Source organism: Brienomyrus brachyistius, chromosome 6, assembly GCF_023856365.1.
Source record: "Brienomyrus brachyistius isolate T26 chromosome 6, BBRACH_0.4, whole genome shotgun sequence".
NCBI lineage: Eukaryota > Metazoa > Chordata > Actinopteri > Osteoglossiformes > Mormyridae > Brienomyrus > Brienomyrus brachyistius.
In genome coordinates this window covers 27,253,193-27,277,254 of record NC_064538.1, presented here as the reverse complement: position 1 = coordinate 27,277,254, position 24,062 = coordinate 27,253,193, and the positions used below count along the sequence as shown (strand labels likewise).

General features: G+C 41.4%; 1 protein-coding gene and 1 long non-coding RNA gene across 3 annotated transcripts; both read right to left on the bottom strand.

Annotated features, from left to right (window-relative positions):
• Window positions 1–378: 378 nt before the first annotated feature.
• LOC125744768 (ras-related protein rab7) lies at window positions 379–12,069 on the bottom strand. Of its 2 annotated transcripts, XM_049016974.1 has the most exons (7): window positions 11,817–12,069; window positions 11,625–11,692; window positions 5,967–6,029; window positions 4,725–4,851; window positions 3,864–4,082; window positions 2,233–2,361; window positions 379–2,006 (listed from the first exon to the last, which is right to left on the bottom strand). In XM_049016974.1, the coding sequence occupies exons 3-7, from the start codon at window positions 6,017–6,019 to the stop codon at window positions 1,911–1,913; spliced, it is 624 nt and encodes a 207-aa protein (XP_048872931.1). In that variant the 5' UTR covers window positions 6,020–6,029; window positions 11,625–11,692; window positions 11,817–12,069; the 3' UTR covers window positions 379–1,910. The 2 variants fall into 2 exon arrangements, with proteins under 2 accessions (XP_048872931.1, XP_048872930.1); XM_049016973.1 differs by lacking the exon at window positions 11,625–11,692 and having other exon boundaries at window positions 11,817–12,068.
• A 2,731-nt stretch (window positions 12,070–14,800) lies between these two features.
• Window positions 14,801–17,768, bottom strand: LOC125744774 (uncharacterized). Its single transcript, XR_007398495.1, has 3 exons — window positions 17,677–17,768; window positions 16,686–16,835; window positions 14,801–14,943 (listed from the first exon to the last, which is right to left on the bottom strand). It is a non-coding gene; the product is annotated as an uncharacterized LOC125744774 (long non-coding RNA).
• Window positions 17,769–24,062: the final 6,294 nt, after the last annotated feature.

Sequence of the window (24,062 nt, the reverse complement as noted above, 5' to 3'; positions counted from 1 at the left end):
CAATAATAGCTGCAGAAAATAATCACATCACCTGTTAAATGATGCGTTTCAAAACTCAGATTCGAAAATGTTCCTTAATGGCCACTAGATGGAGATTGCGAGCCAACTCGCCAAACGCTGCTTGCGTAGTATGTTTTAAGTTTGATTCATAAAACATACGGTGAGGGTGAAAAAAATGAGGACTGTGGTTACTTGTATATATTTTTGTTGCAAATTTATTTCAAGTGTTGTGAAATGTCAACATTTTGTACACAGGGCTTTTATCTTCTGGAAGTGAGTAGGAAAATCCGAGCTAGGTAACATGAAAGAGCAGACGCAGGACAAACCAAACAGATCGCAGGAATGTTATGTAAACAATGCTTTAGGGATCAAACGTGGTTGTTGTAAATAGATATATCTTTTACTCAACCTTACATCAGCATTTTTACAAATGTACTCGAAAAGTTAAGATCAGAATAGTCTTTGCTTTTATTGTACCATCACCTACACATTTTAAATCAAATGGAACGTGTAATTTGTCACCTATTTTTTTTTTTGTACAGATCGCCTCATCATGGTTGGCTGATAAGATTTATCCTCAATCACTTGTCCAAAAAATACAGATTTAATTCAAGAACCTTTTATTATCATTATTACATTGAAACCCAAATATTTTGAAAACAATCTGTATCTTATTTCTCGAATACATTATTGTTAAATTAACAATGCCAGAATGAGTACTTACAAGATTTTCTTTTATAGGGATTAAATATCCATTCCTGTCTCAGTACAGCATTCCACCACTTCCCAAAATGTAATGAAATTTCTAAACACAGTACATGAACACACAACTTGTATCTGATTGGTTAAAAGTAATATAACAAAATATTTTCCAACCTGAGGCACCTGCGGACGATCAGGTGGAAGCGTGGAAATTATGGGAAACATGCAGTTAGGCAAAATAACGACGCTTCGCAAAAGTATCAGTAGCGGTAAAAGTAGTATTAACATCCTAAGAATAAATTACATAGCAGTTTCTACATTTAAATTTAAAAGGCCTGGTGACATCCGCTCATAGTGAGATTTTTCCTGTGAATTCAATCTAAGAAGCAGAGTTAGCCGTAAAGAGCGTGAAGAGGAGGCCAGAGATGGGACTGAGCCCCCACTATTGCCCCCAGTGCTAAGTGCTTTGTGGTTTCATGTGACTGGTGCCCAGTGGGTTAATAAGTGTGTCAGCTCACTATCCCAGCACACGATGCTTATGAAATTCTTGTCAATATCGAAGAGCAGGTGTGAACCAAAGTTTAGGTGAAATACAAAATAAAAGTGCAAACACAATCAGTATGCTTTTGTTTGGCTCATAAACTAATTTGCAGGAAAACTAAAACGTTAATGACTGCGTAGGTAATAACTTACTTTAAGTCATATAATAGAAACCTTAGCCATTTTGTAAAGTAAATTAGCAAAATAGCTCAAGTTATAACAAGGCTGGCTTGACAAAATCGACAAAATGTACTGCTTATAAGTAAAATATCTCCTGAAGCTCTTAATCCCACTTGTTAGGTAACATAAGCTCCTTCTGGCTAAATGTCAGAGAGTGAGGAGGAACTGTAGCTCTTTTTAGGTGGTAAGGGGATGCTAAGACTTCTGGAATAATAGGAAGGTCTGACAAGGAAAACAAAATGTGCGTGCGTGTGTGTGCATGCGTGTGTGTGTGTGTGCGTGTGCATTACATCAGAATAATGGAAGTCAACTCTCATCTACCATCATACTGAATGACTCCTGCTGGCCAGTGATGATGGATTCAGGTGATGACGGCCAATACGGCAGGGAGAGACGGGCTAGGAACTGTCATGGACACAGGGCTTTCAGAGGGTGTGGGGAGGATTTGAGGAGGTCATAGGAGACCTGAACAGCTGCAAAGGCCCCACTCAGCAACTGCACGTTTCTGCAGAAGCCTTCGTCCTGTCGTTCTTGTCCAGTTTTATTGGCTCCGGAAACTCATTGTACAACTCCACTTCTGTCTCCTGAGAAAGAGGGCAGGAGTGAAAGCAGTGGTGTGTGCAAACAGATTGATTTTAAACATATACAAGGGCAAAACATCTCCCAAGTTCAAGCAAATAATGAGGAAAGACAGAAAACATGCATCAGCCAAATAAACAGTGTATAATCAGGGTGACACTGGCTCCTGGCTTCAGTGCCCTGAGCGGCTGCAGGCTTCTGCCTTTCAGATGCCAAGAGCAGCGTCCTCACCTGCTTCAGAGCGTTGCGTGCTATGGTTTGGAAGGCCTGGTCTACATTGATGGCCTCCTTGGCACTGGTCTCAAAATAGGGGATGTTGTTCTTACTCTGGCACCAAGCCTGTGCTCGCTTGGTCGTCACCTATTAGGCAAAGACAGACTGTCATTATCACCTTGTTTTTCTCCACACTCGATTATTTCGTATGAACACACACACACACACATATTCATATCTTTGTGGGGATTGACCATTCATTTCTAAGGGCAAAACCCTAATCCCAACTATGACAACCTTAACCCCTACCCAGCCCGAACCTTAACCATAAGTAACCAAACAAAATAATAATAAAAAAAAAATCTTTTGGGATTTAATCCCATTTTAGTTTTCGGTTGCAGTCAGATTTTTGTAAAACCGAGTTTCCCCTGCTGGAGACCAGAAAATTGGGCCCCACAATGTCAAAATAACAGTTTTTTTTATCACATTGAGGGAATTTGTTCTCCACAATGTAATATATGTATATCTCTCTCTCTCTCTCACACACACACACACACACACGCACGCACGCACGCACACACACGCGTGCGCACACGCACACACACACACACACACACACACACACACACACACACACACACACACACACACACACACACACACACACAAAGTCCAGTCTGCACTGGAGTAGCTGGTGAAATATTTGTAGTGTAGTTCAAAGATAATCAAGGAACAAAAATAAACAAATACTTAAAGTTCAGTGTTGCACTGCACTGATTAACTGAGTGTATCTGAAAAGTACACTTCAGCTACGTTAAAACAAATGTCAATTTGACCTGGGACACTCTGACCACGGCAGCACAGACAGAGAGCTGGGGCAGGGATCTGGCTAAAGGGGCTCATTGTTTACATTCTGTACAAATAGCCATGAATTTTCCATTTCATCTTCATTTTATTATTTTATATTAGTTTATAATCAGGAATTGACACAACTGACACACAAGTACACCATGGTCATATAAAGTGATATGAATGGCAAATGATTGTCGTAAAAGGCAATGTGTAATTATATTTTATGAGCATCTCCATTCTGTTTGCAAGTTTGTAAGGCCCCAATGGCAAAATCACTCTGCTGACACTGGGATTTGAACATATAACATTCTGATTAAAGGTACGGTCAGTCATGCTACAACGCGACTAACGCATTCCTGAAAAATCTTATGATTTTTAGAACCTAAGACTTTGACCTGTGCAATGTGTGGATGTACCAAAAAAGTTTGTTTTAGATTTGAAAATCGGTTTGATCAACCAACTGAAAAGAACCAGTTCAAAAAAAGATTTGTTCATGAATGGGACATGACTATCATTCACTTGAATATCTGTTTTTGCATGTAAGTAGCGTTTCTCACTAAGACCCTATAATGTTGTAGTTTACTTTTCTTTTCCTAAAATCAGAAATACAAATGCGATTCCACATTGTATTGGACTTGGGTATTAATATATCGCATCAGAACAGATTTGCAGTGTGGTGTGATATCATATGTTGTAGCAGGACTGAATGCACATCGTTCAAATCACACAACGCCCCCCCCCCCGCACTGTCGTTAAAAAAGAAAAAGGAAAAACATTCACTCTAGTTTTTCACCTACCTGCCTGTTCTCCAGGTCAATTTTGTTTCCTAGCACTACAAAGGGGAAGTTTTCCGGGTCGCGTGGGCTGGCCTGGATTAGGAACTCATCTCTCCAGCTGTCCAGTGTCTTAAAGGTGTTGGGTGCAGTGACGTCAAACACAAGCACACAGCAGTCAGCCCCACGGTAGAAGGCAACGCCCAGTGACTGGAAGCGCTCCTGACCTGCTGTGTCCCATATCTGAGCAGGACATAAGGAGCAGGTCATGTGTGAATGTGGAGGCGATCAACCAGAAGAGGCCCAGCAGACCTATTAGGAAATGCACTACAGACAACCTCACACAAAATGCCTTCTTTCGAGGTCCCAATCTCACTTAAGTGTGTGAATAAATCATGCACCACTTTCTTTATCAAAACACCAGCAGAATCAGGTTTTGAAGTGCTATTTTAAAACATTATGGATAGAGGCTACCAGTGCAAGCAAGTTTGCTAACATCTGATGAAGTACAATGTTGTTGTCTACTGTATTTAAATTTCAGCTAACACTTCCTGAAGTCCATATCTCCAAAATGCTTACAGATGCCTCTGTGCTGCTACAGTTAAAGTCAAGATATTTAACTGATAAAAAATCTGTATATATATCTGTATGTGTTTGTTGTTTCTCATTCTCATTAAGGTTATGAGCAGCCTCACTGAACCGTGCACTACACCCCTTGTACAGTGTACAATACTCCACATCCTATCAGTCACGAACCACACTTCCTGATTCCTGAACGTCTCTGTTCAATGTGACTACTGCTGTATGAACTGGCATGCTAGCTAACACATAAATAAAGTGCACAGCAAAGCGCTCTGGGCTGTAGGCGCTGGTCAGAAGTCGTACCTGCATCGTGACCAGCCTGTCGTCCACCATCACTTCCTTTGTTAGGAAGTCGGCTCCTATGGTAGCTTTATACTGGTTGCTAAACTTCTTGTTCACATACTGGTTCATCAGTGAAGTCTTGCCAACACTAGTAGAGAGATGGAGGAAGGGGGGGGGGTGAAAGGAAATGAGAGATGAAGGGAATGGCAAAGGGCATTGAAATCTGAGGCTGTAGATGCATTTACTTTTTATCCTTTCACTAAAAAAGAAAAATTCAAATGTTATGCCATTATTAAAGAAAAAAAACAAGGCATCATAATAGAGAAAAATGAGTGAACACTTATAGAAAAAAAATCTTAGATTAGAAGCATTTTACAGAATAATAGTTTCACTTTTTGTACCAGCGCAGTGCTGATACGTCTGCGGGTTGTATGAGATTCAACAGAGGCTACAGTCCTAACAGAGAATACTGATTCCTTTGCAGTAATCCTTGTTAAGTGCACTACGCTCCTTGTACAGTGCATGGGACTGTCATTATAACACTCATCAGACAGTACTGACCAGTGATAGAACAGCAATAAAAAAGTAACAGATCTATGAGCAGCAGACACCATCTTTCACTCTCTCACACACACACATACAGTTTAACAGTTGTACGTGATAAAAACAGATTTAGATTCCAAATCACAATCCTTTACAACAGACATCCTTTCAAACCACGTACTTGAAGCACTATGAAACTTGTAATTAAGTGTATAATTTGATACAGTAAAACAAGCTCAGATATAAAATTACTGGATATGCTGGTGGAGACACTTGCTAGTTTTGTCACTGCATCCAAAACATGCAAATATGTAATGCTATACTGGGGCAGTTCAGGCTGAGACTAGAAAATGGTTTCCAGTTGGTTTAAACACTATATCACCCTCCTGCAGCAGAGAGAGACCCTGAGGCAGTTTCTAACCTATCGCACAATGACAGCCAAGCTTAACTGTAGCCTAAATGGATATATTTACTCACAGTAACTTGTTAAAAGTAATGGTCAACATGTTAAAGGGACTAATTTAGGCCCTTTATATTATATCAGGGAATTAAAATTTCAGCATCAATAGCCTATTATAGTTAAGTAGTTGTTGCTGGTGGAAGTCAAGCATCGGGCATCGCGAGTGACTACTAGATCAGACCTTAATTAAGAGGTTGTGACTGTGATGGAGGTAAATTTCACTACAACACAGGCCAACAAAGCGAAAGTGTGATACTCACCCTGAGTCTCCAAGAATAATGACTTTGAGTAGCACTTTCTTTCTGGATGTCATCGTGTTAAAGCTGAAGGAACATGGAAGAACATAGAATAAAGATTCTGGGGAGAGAGATTTAGTCCAAAGGAAACCTGTGTGAGGAAAATGTCAGACAGTCTGAACTGCTGTGCGTAATTACTTTTAAGGCATTTGTGCCACCAGTGGACTTAATCTTTGGCATTTTGGCGGAGTCTGCGAAGGGCACGAATTAAAGTGAAGCGCAAAGAAATATCAGAATCAAAGTTTCCATGCCAATTTACAGCCTGTGCCAAGGGAGCAAAAAAAGGTTTAAAAATAGAAGACTGAAAATACTGAAAAGAAATTGGGAATGAAAGGGAACGATAGTAGCAAGACTGTGAGGCTCTCAGTGAAGGTTCAGATGCTCTCCTGATTGTGATAAAACAGCCTACATTATATATTGGGAGGAACATTGTGAGCACATCTGATTATTATATATATTACTATTTATATATATATATATATATTAATTACAGCCCTGCATTTATCATTCATAGATTATTGTACTATAGAATATTCATAGCAAATAAGTTCAATCTTCTGAGGGACTAATCGTCATCTTCAAACATTCAATCAGAATTAGCCTAACTTAACACCTGTTTTCACTCATTCTAGTTTTGCACCCTTCCCATTCACATCTGCCACCAAATAAATAGGCGCAGAGGCTTGGCTGAAGGTAATTACTTATTCCTGTAAAGAGGATACAGAGAATATGATGACTAGATACTGTAGTGTTCAGGCATGTGGAAGAGCAAAGTCAGTAAGAGATCAGCCACTTAGAAGCAATGGTGAACCAGCTGTAGGTACTGAGCCTCAGGAACTTACAGGTGCAGTGCAGCAAGAAAAAGAGAACATGGACTTATGGCTAAGAAAACATTTTGTTTATATAGTGCAGGGTAAGTGCATTAGCCTAAGCACACCAGGGCCTTCCCGGTCTCTTAAACCTGATTTTTGTGGCGCAAGCATGTACACCAAAACCAATTTACTCTTTATAAGTTACAAGTGTATTTTGAGAGACCCAGTGACTCCTAGTCATTGAGAGAGCACATCTCTGTGTGCTGCAGAACCTTATTAGGTTCATTTATCCTCGGTTCCATACTGCTGGAAGGAGATCGACTAATCAAGAGGCCATAGGACGCAGTATGTTCTCATGGGCGGCCAGGGCCAGTGTCAGGGCGGATCTACCGGGCTGTCATCTAACTGACTATGGGGGGCCACTATCGATCATGAACTATATTCATATGAGCGACACTAGAGGTTGACAATTTTTCATGACTCTCGTGGGTCACGGGATTCCCAGCGATGTGAACATTAGCTGCCATCAACAACAAAAAAAGACCCAGACAAGCGGTCAGTCATCATAACAGCCCCCTACACTGTCATGCAAACCCTAAGATCACAGGACTAATGAAAAGTAAACAAGCACCTTTCATATGAATCCCTTGCGATGCATAAAACACAAACGCAGTGCAAGGTTTTGTTCAGATTGAACGCAGGAACAGCTTACCGTTGATTAGGCTTCCCATGAGTGACACAGCATAAACTCCATCAGGTTCTCAACTCCGATATATAAATATATATTTTTTTACACACCCTTATGAAAAGAGGCTGTTCAGGTGAATGAATCATTACCCTAATGTGACCGCTGGTGGTTGCAAATTCTATTGTATCATATTTCCCACGCGGAAGTCAAATGCCGCACCAAAGCAACAACCAATCAGCACCAACTACCCTACATTCTTCCAAGTGAATTTATGACAAAAAATATTTGAAACCGCTTGTTATTAATTTCGTGAATGTTTACACGTTTAATATCTGAAAAATAATTAGATATAAAAAATTATATTTTGGAGCCTGTAGTGGTGGGTTCTGGAGCGTGTGTGGGGGGGCGTGGCGACTCGCTAGGGGGGGGGCAATGCCTTTGAATGCCCCACCTTGACGCCAGCACTGTGGGCGGATCACTAACGCTTGCTGTTCTCACAGCTGCTGGATGTCCTAACGGGAACGCATCACACGCCGTCTCACACAGACACGCTCCGAATCACGTAAAGCGTGAAGTGTCTTCTCAGAAACACTGGAAATTTCCATTTCCGACACGACTTGCACAACATCTTATGAATGCTAGAAGACCTTCACCCCCTGCGGCCATACAATGGCACCCTGCCCGGAGGAGACTGCAGTGAGGCTGTGCTAAACAAAATAATCAATAATCTGGACTTCCTGAGATTGATTAAACTGGTCCAACAGAAAGCAATTATTACAGATTAGTACTAGCACTACTGACAATACACTACAAAACGCATTTACACCCTGCAGTAATAAAGCTCAGTAAGTGACATTTTCAATAGCACAGTCCCTGATGTTTAGGCATTTACAAAAGGAAGAAAACACTTCTATTAATATCTCCATCAATGTACAAAACAAACATTGTTACAAAAGGAAGAAATCGCTTCTATTAATATCTCCATCAATGTGCAAAACAAACATTGTTACATCACTGTTGACGTGCACCAACCTGGCAGGTCCAACCAATGACCACCCACACACAACCAACTTTCCCTGCATACATTCAACTTTAGTAACAGCTTTTCTGGGGGAAAAAACATTTAGAAATACAAATTTATGATTAGGAGGGGTTTGTTGAATTGTGTCCAAATATCACATTATCCATGCATAAATGGGCCCACACGTATTATACATGTATTATGTGTGAAATGCAACTCCAATGTCTTGTATATTTTGATCTCCAAATATGATACACGACTGCCGTCAGAGATTTAAATATGTCAGCTCCAGAGGGGCCTAGCAGAGCTACAACTAAAACAACTAAGCAGAAATGAGAAAGACACAGATTAACAGCAGCCAAGTGCAATCCTGCACATGCGCAGTAACATGCAAAGTTCTGTACCCGACTCATGGTGGCTAAGCCACACTCCCCTACACAACAGAGCAGCATCACTTCTCATTTTATGCTTTTACTATAAGCTTCAAAAGGCTTAAATGATCAATAAATAAACAGATCATTTCATTTTTATTCTTCCTTTGCATATTCTATCATTCCATAGCTTGCATTCATCCTCCTGTGCTTGTCATGCAAAAGATGCATTATTGCCTCAAAGTGAAACTGTATTTAAAAGTCCACTTTTAATTGGAAATAATAATAATAAATCGGAAGTGTACGTGATTTATAAAAAAGACAGTGGAGCCACCTATCTTCTTCACGAAAGCTTCCTATCAAAAATGGCAGCATTAACAAGCACCATCATTGTTCAGAAGAACAACTGAAAATAAAATGGACCAAAGTCATAAGAAGATGTTGATGCAATTTGTAGATGTGGTTAAAAGACCATGTCTGGCATCACATAAAAATAGGCTAAAAGAACAATACGCAGTACAGGAGTCCCATGTGACCATTTCCCTTTAAGCCATCATCATCATCATCATCATCATCACCCATGCATGGCTATCAAGTCTCCCTGCTGCCTCAGTGGCACTGCAGTAGGCATCGGGTCACCGTGTGCTGACACAATCACCAGAACTGGCACATAAGGCCACCAGTCAACCGTTATGGATGAAAATATTCCAGTGATACTTTTATTAAATGATTTAATGTGTATGGTGAAAGACAACTCACTGAACATGGACCTGGAAGCATGCTTGAATTCTATAGCGTGTGATTAAAAGGTTAAATTTAACTGTACGTTCACTGCAAAATTGTTCCCTTGCTTTTCAGTGGGAAATGCTGCATGTGATTTATGTTTAATTGAGTCCTCCAATGTGCCACTTTTCCTTAAGCAAATTCTGTATACTATATTAGGACTGTTTAGCAGACAGTAGCTTCAGCTGAGCACTGAAAGACTGAATGTTACTATAGCCTACCCGGCCAAAATACAGCACTAGAAATAATTAAGAGACCACTATATTTTAAAAAGAAAAATGCATTTTTAAATCCTGGTTTAATCCTGGTTCTGCTGGCTGCTACGCTGAGCAGCAGGTTGCTTCCAGGTTAAAAATTTCTAAGAGAGCAGTACACAAGAATATGGGTGAAACAGGAGACATTGGAAATGACCAGAAACCAGCCAGGTAAAGGGCAGAAGTGACTTTCTAATGATGCCTGTTCACTTATCCAACAGTTTCTCATGAATATAGGATGACATCAAGTGACCTTCAAAAAGAATGGGAAACATTAAGTGCAGGTGTGAAGTGCACTGCTAGGACAGTGTGTATCAGGCTCCTAGATGCAGGACTGAAGTCCCATAAAGCAAGGATGAAACCCTTCATTAATGAGATACCAAGAAAAATTAGGCTGCAGTTTGCAATATATATATATATATATCTCTTAAGTTTTTCCAGAGTTGTATAATAAATGATGTATGCATTCAGTGTTAATGGGCCCGCCACTGGCAGCCAAACAGCTGTGTATAAGTGTGTGTGTGTGTTTTTGGTCTGTCTATGCAGACCTCACACACCGATATGTGCCAGTCTCCACACCCGTCTCGCTTTGCTAAACAGACTAAGCTCTGTGAGCTCCAGCAACAGTGTCCAGGTGACAGGCCACGGACCCTTGAACCAGATTTTTGCTGATACTCTGATTTAAGGACTTTCTTTTTACTACTCCACAGCTAGGCTTGCAGTTTGAGTTACTGTCCCAGAGGTCTCTTGTAAATCAACCCCCCCTTCTTTTTTTTACCCAGGCTCTCCACTAACCAGCCAGAGTAAGAAGAAGTTGCTGCCAAGTTTTCTTAAAAAGCAGAAATCATTTTAAATGCATGCAGTGCAAACAACATCTAGGTATTTATTTCTGACTTGGATAAGGGTAGCATGCCTGGGAGGGCAGCCACCGTTTTTTTCCCTCTCCTCCTATTACTCTTGTGCAACTACTAGTTACTAATGTTAGAGTTTTGTTTTCCCCTGTACGCTCATTTCCAAACCCCATTCAAATTTTACTACTGTATAATGTTAACGGTGTTCATGTGACTTCATCCTGCAGTTCTTGTTCCACCTACATTTAAAGATTTCATCTGAGCCCTGTGTTTCAACCACAGTGGTTTTGACAGCCCCAGTTAAAGCAAACCCTTAACGTCAAGTATACTTAAGTCAGTATTTATTTAGTAAACCGGTCATTATTATGCAACTTCCACAAATAATTTTATGTTTATAATGTGATTTTATAACGTGAAGCCAGTAGTGAGATTAAAAAATACACAATGTCTTTACAACGTTTCTTGTATTTCCAGTAAATTAGAAATATCATTCAATAATTAAAAACACAATGCAAAATCTGGGTTAAGAAAATGTAGATTAAAAACTAAGTTCAGCATGCCGGCGTGCCTTATTTGAGTATCGGTAACACTGCCACATAACAGCAAATACCATGCCATCTTTGTCATGCCAACTTTCCAAAACATACATATTGTACTGTATATATATTCTAGCAGACCACTGTGTTTTACGGGCCTTTAAGTTACCCTCAATCGGGCTTCACCCCACAGCCGTCTTCAATCCTTAGCATGCAAGCTAACGGCAGTGAACATCCCGCGCTGTAGCTGGTACTATCAGCACCAACATGATGTGGAAGACAAGGGACCCCTCGATTGATCCATACCCCGGACTGTGTCCTCCTCGCTCTGGGCAGCAGGCGGCCTTTCCGCGCTCCGCTACCTCGCTTCTTTCCTAAACACCACCCGGTCAGTTGCTATTAATATGCAGATGTGCTTTTATCTCCACACAGGCACTAATGTCACTAGCGGTCTAGTTGTTTATACCTGCCATTGGGTTTTATGTTGTCCAAACTTACCTTGCAGATACAGATGATTACGGCTAGCTATGGTCTTTTCCGCTGTCACAAGCTAGCTAACCAGCTTATAACGTTAACACGTTTAAAAAACTAAATAATCGGCAGAGTAGTCTCTGGAACTATTTCACTGTATTTTCCTTTCTCTTTTTCACGATTTTCTTTGTTTCCGTAACACACAGGAGACCGCGCGCTGACCCAGACCGCTGCTCTCTCACTTCCTCCAAAACAACCGTTGTGTCAGCGGACACCGACGTCATCAGCGTGCTCTCGGGGACACGCCTTAAACCCTGCCCACCATCTGTGACAGCCTCTTATGATTGGTTCGTCGCAATGACCACGCCTCTCCTTTACCTGAGCCGGGGCGTTTCGTCGATTGCCAGGGAGGATGACAATAAACCCGTAAAAACTTTAAATAACAGTATATAATGTACGGGGTGTGGGCATGTTGTCCATCTGCTTGTGTGGGTTTCTTCCTGCAGTCTTGAAACATGTTATTAGGCTATTTGGCGTGCATATTTGCGGACCCTGTGATATCCTGGCACAGAATTGATTTTTGAGGCGGCAGAATTTGTCGTGGGAACCTCCGGTTAGCAAAATTTACCGCGTGTTATTATGCGTTTTATACTACTTGCATATAACAATTTAGTAAAGTGAATATATTGCATACTCTGTGACAGTACAACAGTAAACGTTACTGTGCGTAAACTGCTGATGGATATTTCACTTTGCAACGAGTCAGTTCATTCAGCTTGACACTTTAAGATCCCACATAATTCGCAGAATTATGGAATTTTCATATCCACTTAAATTTTTCAGTGGAACTTTGCGTTTCATTGTATTTGCCAAGTAAGCGATATTTATCATATTAATTGCTCTAAAATCTAGTGTGTACACTTATTTTGTACTCATTTAAATGTACTGAACAATAATTAATAGAAAAATGCACACACAGCCAGCATCATGACTAGAGTAGATGTACACAACTAAAATGATTACCATAATGTTATTTATGACAGACTGGCATTGGGAAAAGTAAGTGGCCTCACGCTTAAAGGATTTATTCTCTGTGTAGTAATTTGTCCTGTTTTTCAGAAGACTTTACTAGAAGCAACTAATGTTGTCACAATGCAGAGTCTTCCTTTCATAACTTATGTCATGAGAAGGGGCACATTAACATGCCCAGAGGCATGGTAGGAGGTATTTGAGTTGTCGAGCACGGGGGCCTCGTGTTTACTGCCACCCTCTGGGAATTAAAGCACTCTCTTGAAGGCCTCTCTTGGAGGATCTGGAGATCTTTGGATGAGGGGCTCCTCCAAACATGATCGGACCTCAAATACAGAATCTGCTGAGGGATTTCTCGTTCTGTCTTCAGTTGCTCTTTCATAAAACAACATCTAAATGGCTGAAGTTTCTGGCCCTGTTTTCCCCCGGTTGACTTGGTATTTAAGCTGCTTTCCTGCTTCTCTCTGTTGCTCTTGAAGTTCATTGTAGAGCCTCACCGACAGCTTGCTTCTTCATCCTTTGGTCAAGTGCAGTTTTTAACATAAGAGAATTATATTCCGTTCTGTAGAACTGTCACGACCGACATGGTGCAGAGCGGGGAAGCAGGCACGGGGAACAGGACCAGGGTAAATAAAAGGGTTTAATGGATAAATGAATAATGAAAGACATACAGACTTCAACATCAATGACCAGACTGGGGAAACAGACTTGAACACGGACTAAATACATTAGACTAATGACAACGATCAGAAACAGCTGGTGAACGTAGGGATTCCACACGGGGTTAACGAGGGGGGCGTGGCACACAGGAAGATAGGACGATCGGGGCATGACAAGAACCTTCTTTCCCTACATACACAGAGGGTCCAACAACTGATTCACTGTTTTTCACTGGTCATGTTGTACAGGGAGGTTCATCCTTTGCAGAGCTTTGCACAGTAGAAACATTTCTGGTGCTTTGGCATATCTGAAAAAAAGAAAAAAAAACATTAACATACAATTGTGCTTGCACACAAATAACTGCTCAGCGGAATGCCAGGGATTTTAAGCGGGGTTGGCTTAAAAAAAATGAAATTGTTACGAAAATTAACAATTTATTTTGGAGCCACACCTTTTTTGCAGTCCTTGACGAGCTCCCATTTTCATTGCAAGTGAAAACAATATGGAAACAGTTAAACTGTCTTTAAGGGACTGATTGATCTCCCATTAACCCCCCCCACCACATGGGTCCACAAAAAGCACCGATCCATGACGTTTTTACATGATGTGAACCCATCTGCAGTCATTGAGACCCCTATTCTATCCTAGGGTCATCATGTAAATGATCAGAATCGTCTGGCAGCAGCAGAGGTGTGTGTGGAAAGATGTTACTGGAGAAAGGCAAGTGTGGGTTCATATTTGGCTGACTGTATTAAAAACAGATTTTCTCTTTTCAGGTCAGTAATCTTTGAATTTGCTCTTGGCTCCCTTACAATATTACACCCACAGTCTGGCAGTGGCAGGAGTCTTTCTTTTGGCATGTGTGTGTGTGTGTGTTTCTATTGTACGTGTCTATATTTATGACACCTGTGTTTCTCTAAAAATTCCATCTGTGGGGAATTAGAGGATTTGTATGGCTGAGCCATGGAGTGTAAGGGAAATGAGCTGTCAGAATTACTGACATTTGTTATCACAGATGACAAGTAAAGTGAGGCCGAAAGCTTTTGGAGGGCACTGTGATTTCAGAAATGTGGTACCTACCTACCAAATGTCTCATGCATGTGCTTGTCTATCTGTCTGTCTGTCGGTGTATCTATCTGTTTGTTTGTCTGTCTGTCGGTCTGTTTTGGGACAAGAACAGCATTGACCTTGACAGCCTATTTCACTGTATTTGGAAGTGTAAATAAAATTAGTGAATATTCCATTGCAGTTGGATAATAATCAAGTCAGAGCAAGTGGCCTTGTAATTCTTTTTTTATTCTCATTATTACAAACATGGATAATGCAAATACCTAATCACAATCATTACTTTCATTACGTATTAATACAGCGTTTCTCAAACTATGGGCCGCGGACCGGAGCCAGTCTGTGAGAGGGTTCCTGCCGGTCCATGAGAGGGTTCCTGCCGGTCCATGGAGCCTCGCTTCTGCACCAATAAAAATTCATTCAGATCAGGTCAGGTATAATAATAATAATTATAATAATGATAATAACAACAACAACAATAATAATAATAATTATTATTATAATACGGGGCGGCATGGTGGTGCAGTGGTTAGCACTGTTGCCTCACACCTCTGGGACCCAGGTTCGAGTCTCCGCCTGGGTCACATGTGTGTGGAGTTTGCATGTTCTCCCCATGTCATCGTGGGGTTTCCTCCGGGTACTCCGGTTTCCCCCCACAGTCCAAAAACATGCTGAGGCTAATTGGAGTCGCTAAATTGCCCATAGGTGTGCCTGTGTGAGTGAATGGTGTGTGAGTGTGCCCTGCGATGGGCTGGCCCCCCATCCTGGGTTGTTCCCAGCCTCGTGCCCATTGCTTCCGGGATAGGCTCCGGACCCCCCGCGACCCGATAGGATAAGCGGTTTGGAAAATGGATGGATGGATGGATTATTATAATACAGGGCTCCCTGTACATGTTACACCATGCTCATCCATGAGAGGGCGCCCCAAAAATACTGCATGACTGCTTTTTCTTGGTCGGTTTGGATACATTCTCAAATACTTCTCATAACCACATGTAAACTTGCACAACCTTAAGTCAGTGTCTCATAACAGAATGTCATATCTCGTTTTTTATTCATTTGCAAATGGTTTAGTTTACTTACAAGATTACTTTAAATTAACCCAAAAATCAGTATTAGTCATGTTGCCAAAATGAATTATACGCTTCTCATTTATTAAGTCATCACATGCTATAAATGTTAATTCAGCTGTTAGAAGGGCTCCTTTAGTTTTGAAATATAAGAGAAATAGTTCAAAAATAGACCAGCATGAGTGACAGGATAGCACATGATGTAGAATTGCTCTTCTTTTTTCCGAGCATAACTACCTACAGTAAAATACTAGATACATTTTACTGTAACATATAGCTTAAAATGCACTGGGGAGACATGAAGACCTGACCTCCAGGCTTCCAGTGCTGGTTCACTGGCCTGGATCCTGCTAAGTGCTAAAGCCTATCAATGACAAAGTGAATGTGTCTACACAGTGAATGTGTCTACACAGTAGCATGTTCAGTATACAAATATAAAATAACACTAACTCATGCCTAGCAATCATTTTCAAATATCTTTTTCTTGACTCAGGCAGCAACAAAAGAATACAACACATTCTCATTTTAACTCCAAAAGGTAAATCTATTTAAGAAGGTAAATCTATATACCTTGGAATTCTCCCATTTCTGCCAGTGAATAAATGGGCTTTATTTGCTCAGGTTTGGGATCATTAAACAATCACTGTGATCAGTGGAGCTCATCCTAAGCGTCGGCCTTCCTGTGCTGCATAACTCATTGAGCATTAGAGCATTTGACGAGACGTTGGAAATTCGATCCCTTATCTCCTGGAAGTGCTGGTGGCCTGTGTAGTCCTTCCCGACACGCGACATTAATGCTAAGGTGTCCTGCGTCTTTCATATGCTCTTTCAAATGAATGCAGACATGCAGGTGAAACTGATGTAAGCCACCCACACATCCATGTGTGACGTACATTTTGATTCTGCAAACCAATATTTTGAGCTCTTGTATGTACTATATTACTTAGAACTTTATTAGATTGTGTAATAAAGAGAAATAATAAGAATACAAAAACATATGGATACCAGCTCATCCAACATGTCATTCTGAAACCAAGTGTATGGTAATGCTCTCTGCTCCTAGAGCTCTTACCATTAGCCTCTGCTGGGATGTTCTGCCATTGGGCTTGGTACTGGTGTTGGGTGATCAGGGCCCTTGCTGTGAGGTTGTGTGACCTACCATTTTCCTCCCAAACGTTTCCACTTCACTTTACATCACTTCTTTTGAGGTTGACCAAGGCAGCTGTAAAAGGGTTGAAATTCGGTGATCTGGCTCACTGGTAAGATGGCATCCTTCATCTCCTATGCCAGTGATTGTTGTGGGCAATCACATGGCCGTATGTTGAATTGCACATATGTGTTGGCAACAAATGTGGCTTAGTTGGCCAATTCGTTTAATAAATAGGACTATCTACATACTTTTGGCCATATATCATAAGTGAAGACAAAATCCCTAATTTGAGAAATGTAGCCATAGTTAGGGGTAAAATACTGACACCTGGTGGCCAATGAGAGATGCTGCCATAATAGCACAACATTGCCCTCTGTTACTGCAACAAACAAAAACAAACGTTTTAAAAATATTCACATACGAAATGGTATTGCAATGTGTCAAAATCAGAAATATTATATGATGCAATGTATTTTTTTGTAATACACTCGTGCATGATTTTGCATGATCCATCCATCCATCCATCCATCCATCTGCTGACCTTTAAATGGTTTCTCCTACTCAGGATAATATGTATGTTGCATAAATGATACATAAAGGCCTGACCAAAATATACCTATATTCATGAGATTTACAATAATATAACGATAAAACAACTTCCTTATTGGCTATCTAGTTTGTAAGATCCCATCTTTAGGGGTGAGGTGACACAAAGACACAACATCAGGGTGCTGAGCGTCATGTTGTACTCATGAACGAATGGTCATTGATGGAAGATTAAATATTGAGGTACGGAACGCTGCAGCACAAGCGAGCAAGTGTGGAACACTACAGGTGTGCACTGCGGACAGACAAAAGGAAACGTAACCCAGGATTGACAAGACTTTCTCTTAACGGCCGCTCTCTCACTCACTGTGATGCATGTTGTCCCAAAGTCTTTGTGCTTTGTCTCTCCTTCCTCCTCCTCCTCCTCCTCTTCTCTTCTGTGCCATCAGTCTCGTCGATACGGGGGGGGGGGGGGGGGGGGGGGTTTGGGGGGGGACCGAAGCCTTACTTAGTGTCACCACAGTATCCTGGCGAAGCATCTGTAGTTGGCTGATAGAGGCAATGCGGGAGGACTGGGCCGCCTGTGCCGTCCTCAGCCGGAAACCCAGGACTGACAGCAGTTACCCAGTACATCCCCCAAATCACCTAGGGCATGGAAGGCAGCTGCTGTGGCCCATGTGACCTGGTGTTTCAACACTCCTGCCAGGCCAGATGAACGACACGAGAGCCCAACGGCGCCTTGTCCTTGGGTTCCGGCTTCCACAGGGGCAGCGCACTTCAGCGGCTTCTCCGTCCAGAGCCGCTCATCAGCAGCAGTAAGGTCGGGGCAAAACACTCCACACGTGTCACTCTCCTGGGTGCTTCAGCAATATCTACTGAACTGGAAGAAGGGTCAAACTGACAGACCAAATGCAGACAGCTAGCTCGCATCAACAATTCTGCTTTGTCATTCATTAACGTCACACATTTACGAATTCTAAAAGATCAATACAAACTAAATAATGCCAAAAAGTGTCATAAATACTGTTCATTCTAAACTAACTTCTAAACGTTCTCTTTCTTTTCATGAAGTAGGCCTTCGTGCAAAGTCGGTACCAGATTGAAAAGAGGAGAGTTCATTGTAACAGATCTTGACCTACAGGTGGCACTGTTGGGTAAGAAATATATCTCACCGCTGAGACTTGATTCCGGAATGCGCAAGTTTAATAAGGTGAGTTTTCATGACAAATTAATGTGAACATTTGAAAACTGTAAATGTACTCTTTCAAATCTTTCAGAATAACAACTGCTGTTACAAAATAAAGTAAAAATTTGTTAAATATTTTTGTTTGTTTGTTTGTATGCTTGGTTTTCCCTGTGCATTGGATCTTCTTTGTTTTAGTGATTTCATACCATGTCATGCTTTTTCATTTCAGTTTGTAACTTAATGCACCTTGAGTGTATAAACAAAACTACTGCACTGAACAGTCTGTTGCTGCATTAAGCATCTGGCTTGTAAAACCAAATTCTAACAGTAGGAAGTGCTGCCACACACCGATTGAGTATACCAAGAATCTTACACTCCATGGAATATATTCCTCCATTTCTCTGTCCAAATTCTAACAGTTTATCACATGTCATGTGGTTGCTAATTTATACGTCTTGTAGTTGTAATTCCACATTGCATCCTGCTTATTTGAGGAGTGAACCAATGAGATAAAAAACGGGGGAAGGTGGAGGACAGCTCAGAAAGAGAAAGGGAGCTCTGTGGCTGCCACAGTGTCAGGAAGAAAGCACACCAATCTGCACCTATGCTTGTCACTGGGGCTGTGCCCTCAGGGATCTGCCAGTCCTACCCTTACATAGAGATGGCCAAATGAAGCTTCTTCATTTTCTGTATTTTTGACCCCACTAGATGGCGCTCTTGGTTTGCTTTAGGGCATGAAGTGAACCTTTTTTTTCAATAGAGAACACCATCTACCGGTGTCAGAAAATACAGCAAATGGTTCATAAAGCTTTTAAAATACAGAAATGGACTATGAGGAATGTGTCAATGGGGTTACATTAATATTGTTTCTACCTTGGGGATGTTCCCCCATTTCTGTACCTTATAGTAGACTTAAAGACATTTACCTACAGCTAGGGTTGACCCTTGAGGGTACAGCCTTACTGACAAGCAAAGGTACAAAGTGGTACCCTTTATTTTTGACAATGCATGATGAAAATTGTCTGCAGTTTCCACAAAGTGTTTCAAGTAGGACCCAATAGCTGAAAAGCTGCAAGTCTTTCTGAAACTGGTGGTGGGGGGGGGGGGGGGCTGGTTCCTTCACATCTTTACATCTCGCAGATCACAGAAGGGATGCATCCCTGTTGTCCATACCCAAATCTACACCCCCGAGCAGCTGTCGAACCTGGCATTGCGTCACTTAACTTTCATAAAACCGAAGACAGTTGTATCTGGTTGAGAAATTAATTGATAATAAGTAAGTACATTTATAGGGAGATACCTGTACCTGTATGTTCTGCATATTCTGCAATTTCATTTCGGAATATCTGCTATTTCAGTATGAGCGTCTGAATGCTGCTATCATTTATAACCCTTTATGGATATACATATATGGTGTCATTAATCCACAGGCCATAAATGAATGACCATTTTCAGTGCACATACCCCAAAATCATACATACATACAAATGCTGGCATGTTGCACAGTTGGTTATGGATGGGGAAAAAGTTCGTTACATTTGCCCCTCTCTGTTCGAAAACCTGCAGTGATCTATGGGATATATCTGCTAATTATACCATGGTTGCGGTTCTGCAGAGCTGAGAAAAATTCCGTTTAAACCGGAATTCATGAGCAGAAGTGTATCCTGATGTGGTAAGGAGTGTGACCTGAGATGAGACTTGTGTTGTAGGGGGGGTGGGGGGGCACTGTGTGGCTGGGGTGAAACTCTTAACTCCCTTGGTGGGCAGAAATGGAAGGTATAATAGGTCAGGGGTAGGTTTTGTGTCTTGTAGAAGTTCTGGGAAACACCATCTCCTAGGCCTAGTTGAAAATAAATGACTGATCAACATTTACAGAGAAACAGCTTCCATTTATGGAACACAAATACCCAAACGTACATTGGTTAATAAACACAAACATCCAGAATCTCCTCTCTCTCTCTCTGAAACGGACACATAGAAGCTTTTCTGGAGCTGCCCTCTTCGGTTAGTAAAATAACAGCTGGGTCTTGTTTATACCTAAAAAACGTTCTTAAAAGTTCTGTACAATATTCGCATCCACATTTTGAGGGCCCAGTCACCAAACTTCAGAGGACGTCTCCATTCCCTGGGATAATGTCCAGGAAACACGTGAAACGTTTAATGCTGTCAGAAATGCCCGAATCATTCCAACCATGAAATACAAAAATTTAGCCAGAGTGTGGATCTGAAGAAACTAAACAGTGTGTACTGCTGGCTAATCCCATGTTCAGCTGTCACCCATCTCCATTACAAGAGGCAAGAACAGAGGAAAGTACAAGAAAACAGAAATGAAGGAGGGAGTGTGTGGATGAGGCAGGATCTAATCCTTATATCAAAGGGGCTCCTAGCTGTGATACAGGCTGATGTCTCTACACTAATCTGCAAGCGGACATGCACAAGCACACACACACAAAAGGAAGAAATACAGAAAGTCATTTTATGTACATTAAATATAGATACTGAGGCTCTTCAGAAGGGTTGGTGCTCCATCCTGGGTTGTTCCCTGCCTTGTGCCCGCATCTTCCGGGATATGGTACAATCATGAATAGGGCAAAAGGAAAATGGATGGATGGATGGACAAATGGATGGATGGGTGTTGCAGAACACATTCCAAAACACACACAAGATTTCTCTCTGCTGCCTTGTCCCCAGCCACCACAAGAGGTCAGGAGTCTTTTACTAAAGAGCAGAAAAGGCAGCAGCACTGCAAAGAATAGGAAACTGGTCAGTCACTGGTCCCGCCTATGGGATTGTGCTCTGCTCTCAGATATTTAAATTGCACATACACAGAGGCACGTACCAAACCTTCAGACTGATTTCAGCATCACAATCCATATTTCAACCATGAAAATTATCTTTTAAAATCATTATTCTTACTCAGTTGCTATCTCGTAAAAACAACATATTATCTAAAAGTGCTCTTTCCTTGATCCTGCAAACAACCACAGTTTGTGTGTTTGCATTCCTGTCTTGGAAGGCATTTCCTATTGAGTCCAATTTTGCTGCAATTAACTATCCCTAATCCTTAGCCACCAAAATCAAAAAGAGATACAAAATAACATACTATTATACTGCTTCATTTTTGAGAAGGTGATGTGACGACATTTTGATAAAAACCTCACAATATTCATTTATTAGATGTTGCTGTTTTTATGTTTTTACATGTACACCCAGACCAACACTCAGATACAAACACATTTCTGAACTCAGACACTTACACACAGACAGAAAGACATAGACATAGAGACACACACATGTTTGGATCCATCTTTGTGGGAAATGTCTTTTCATTTCTATGGGAAAAACCCAAATAGCAACTATAATACCCTTAACCCCTACTTAGCCCTAACCTTAACCATAAGCAACCAAACAACATACAAAACTTTTGGCAGTTTTTTTTTAGTTTTTTGATTATTGTCAGAGATTGTCATAAAATTGAGTTTCCCCTTGTGGGGACCAGCAAAAACGATCCCCACAAAGTCAAAATAAAAGATTTTTATCTCATTGTGGGCATGTCTGGTTCCTGTAATGCAGTACATACATAACCCAAACAGACACACACTCAAACACACACAGACGCACAGACACAGACAGACAGACAGACAGACAGACAGAGGACAGAGGCACACACAGACACACACAGACAGACACACACAGACACAGACAGACAGACAGAGACACACACACTCCCACCTCATCTCACAGTGGATGCCTCTCATGCCGCTTTGTGGGATGAAAGTCCCTCTTGCTCTATGTCCTATGCAGGTGTATTTAGACGCATTTTTGGGGGGGCTTAAGGGTGTGGTACAGCTGCACAATGACTCCAACTGTCTCCCTCTCACACAGCTGCAGGGCTAGCGAGAGCCAGGATTGATGGGCAGACAGACAGATAGACACTGGCGCACCCATGTAGGCGGGCTCACCGACTCAGTGATGGACAGACGGACAGACAGTATGCCCTGACCTCAGCACTTCAAACAGACAGGAAGATTCCTGTGCTGAGAGACATGTTCTCCAGCAGGCCGGCCACAGGAAAGAAAGGCAGATAAAAGTGAGCAGACGTGGGAGCAAATAATGGGACAGGAGGAGATGATGTTCAAAGTCTGTGCTTAGCCAAGCATTTATGAGAGCAGTGGTCCTCTGCATTCACATGAATTTGTCATGAAAACTCACCATTTTAAACTTGTGCATTCCAGAGTCAAGACAGCATTCACAGAGTCAAGACAGCATTCACAGAGTCAAGACAGCATTCACAGAGTCAAGACAGCATTCACAGAGTCAAGACAGCATTCACAGAGTCAAGACAGCATTCACAGAGGCTGTGTTGTGAACATGCGTGAAATGATATAAGATGCTGTCCTTATGCCTGTCCATGTCTTAAAAATGAATTATAACAATAGTCACTTTTCATTAAAGATACTTGTCTACTCAAATGTAAATGAACACACAGGAGTATTACATATAGTATTATCCATATAGATTGATGTATGAACACGTATGAACCAATTCTTGAGATGCTAACCCCCCCCCCCCCCCACACACACACACACACACACACACATACACACATGCACACATGCTCAACCCATTCATATGTTCGTGGGGACTCTTCATTCATTTCTATGTGCATAACCCTAATCCCAACTATGACAATCTTGACCCCTACCCAGCTCTAACCTTAACCATACGTAACCAAACAAAATACGAGACTTCTGGCATTTTCACATTTTTGATTGCATTCACAGATCTTTCTGGGGACTTGAAAAATGTTCCCCACAATCTAAAAAGAACAGGTTTTTATTACATTGTGGGGGACATTTGGTCCCCCAAAAAGTAATATTAACCTAATTCACACACACACACACACACACACACACACACACACAGACACAGACACACTTGTTTACGTCTCCTTCTAAGATCTGAGGAGGCACTGTGATCGTGCGAAACTGCATCTGACAAGCGCGACCATCGCAGCTTTGGGGAAGCAGCAGGCATTAGGAATCATGGGCTCTTAACGGAAGCTGTGGACTGTTCCACAAAGGCAGTGGGATTTGTGTCTCCCCATGAGAGCAGATCGGCAGGGAGACGACATGCAGGTGCTCCAGCAGGGCTGTGACTCTCCCCTTCACACACACATTACCTTTTGCACTCCAACTAGAATTCTCACACTTCCCATTGGCTGAGGAGTGTGGGTTTTATTTCAGAATGACGGCTCTAATGTGCGTTAGACCTGATGGAGAAATGGAAGAAAAGCAAGCATTTGATCGTATTTTAATTATAATTTGTTTTTGTTATGTAGGAACATTTAATCTGGACCAAGTACAGTAGTATTTTTGTTACATACTTGTAACCTATTTACACATCTTATGCATTTAAGTGAAAAGAGCTGAATTAACTAAAGTTCAATGGTAATCAAGGACAAAGAACTCAGTTATATTCTGTTTGTATCTCTCTGTGGTTTACATTCATTTATGTTTCTTTCATCTACTCAAAATTGTTACCCATTAATAATTAATTGGTAGAAT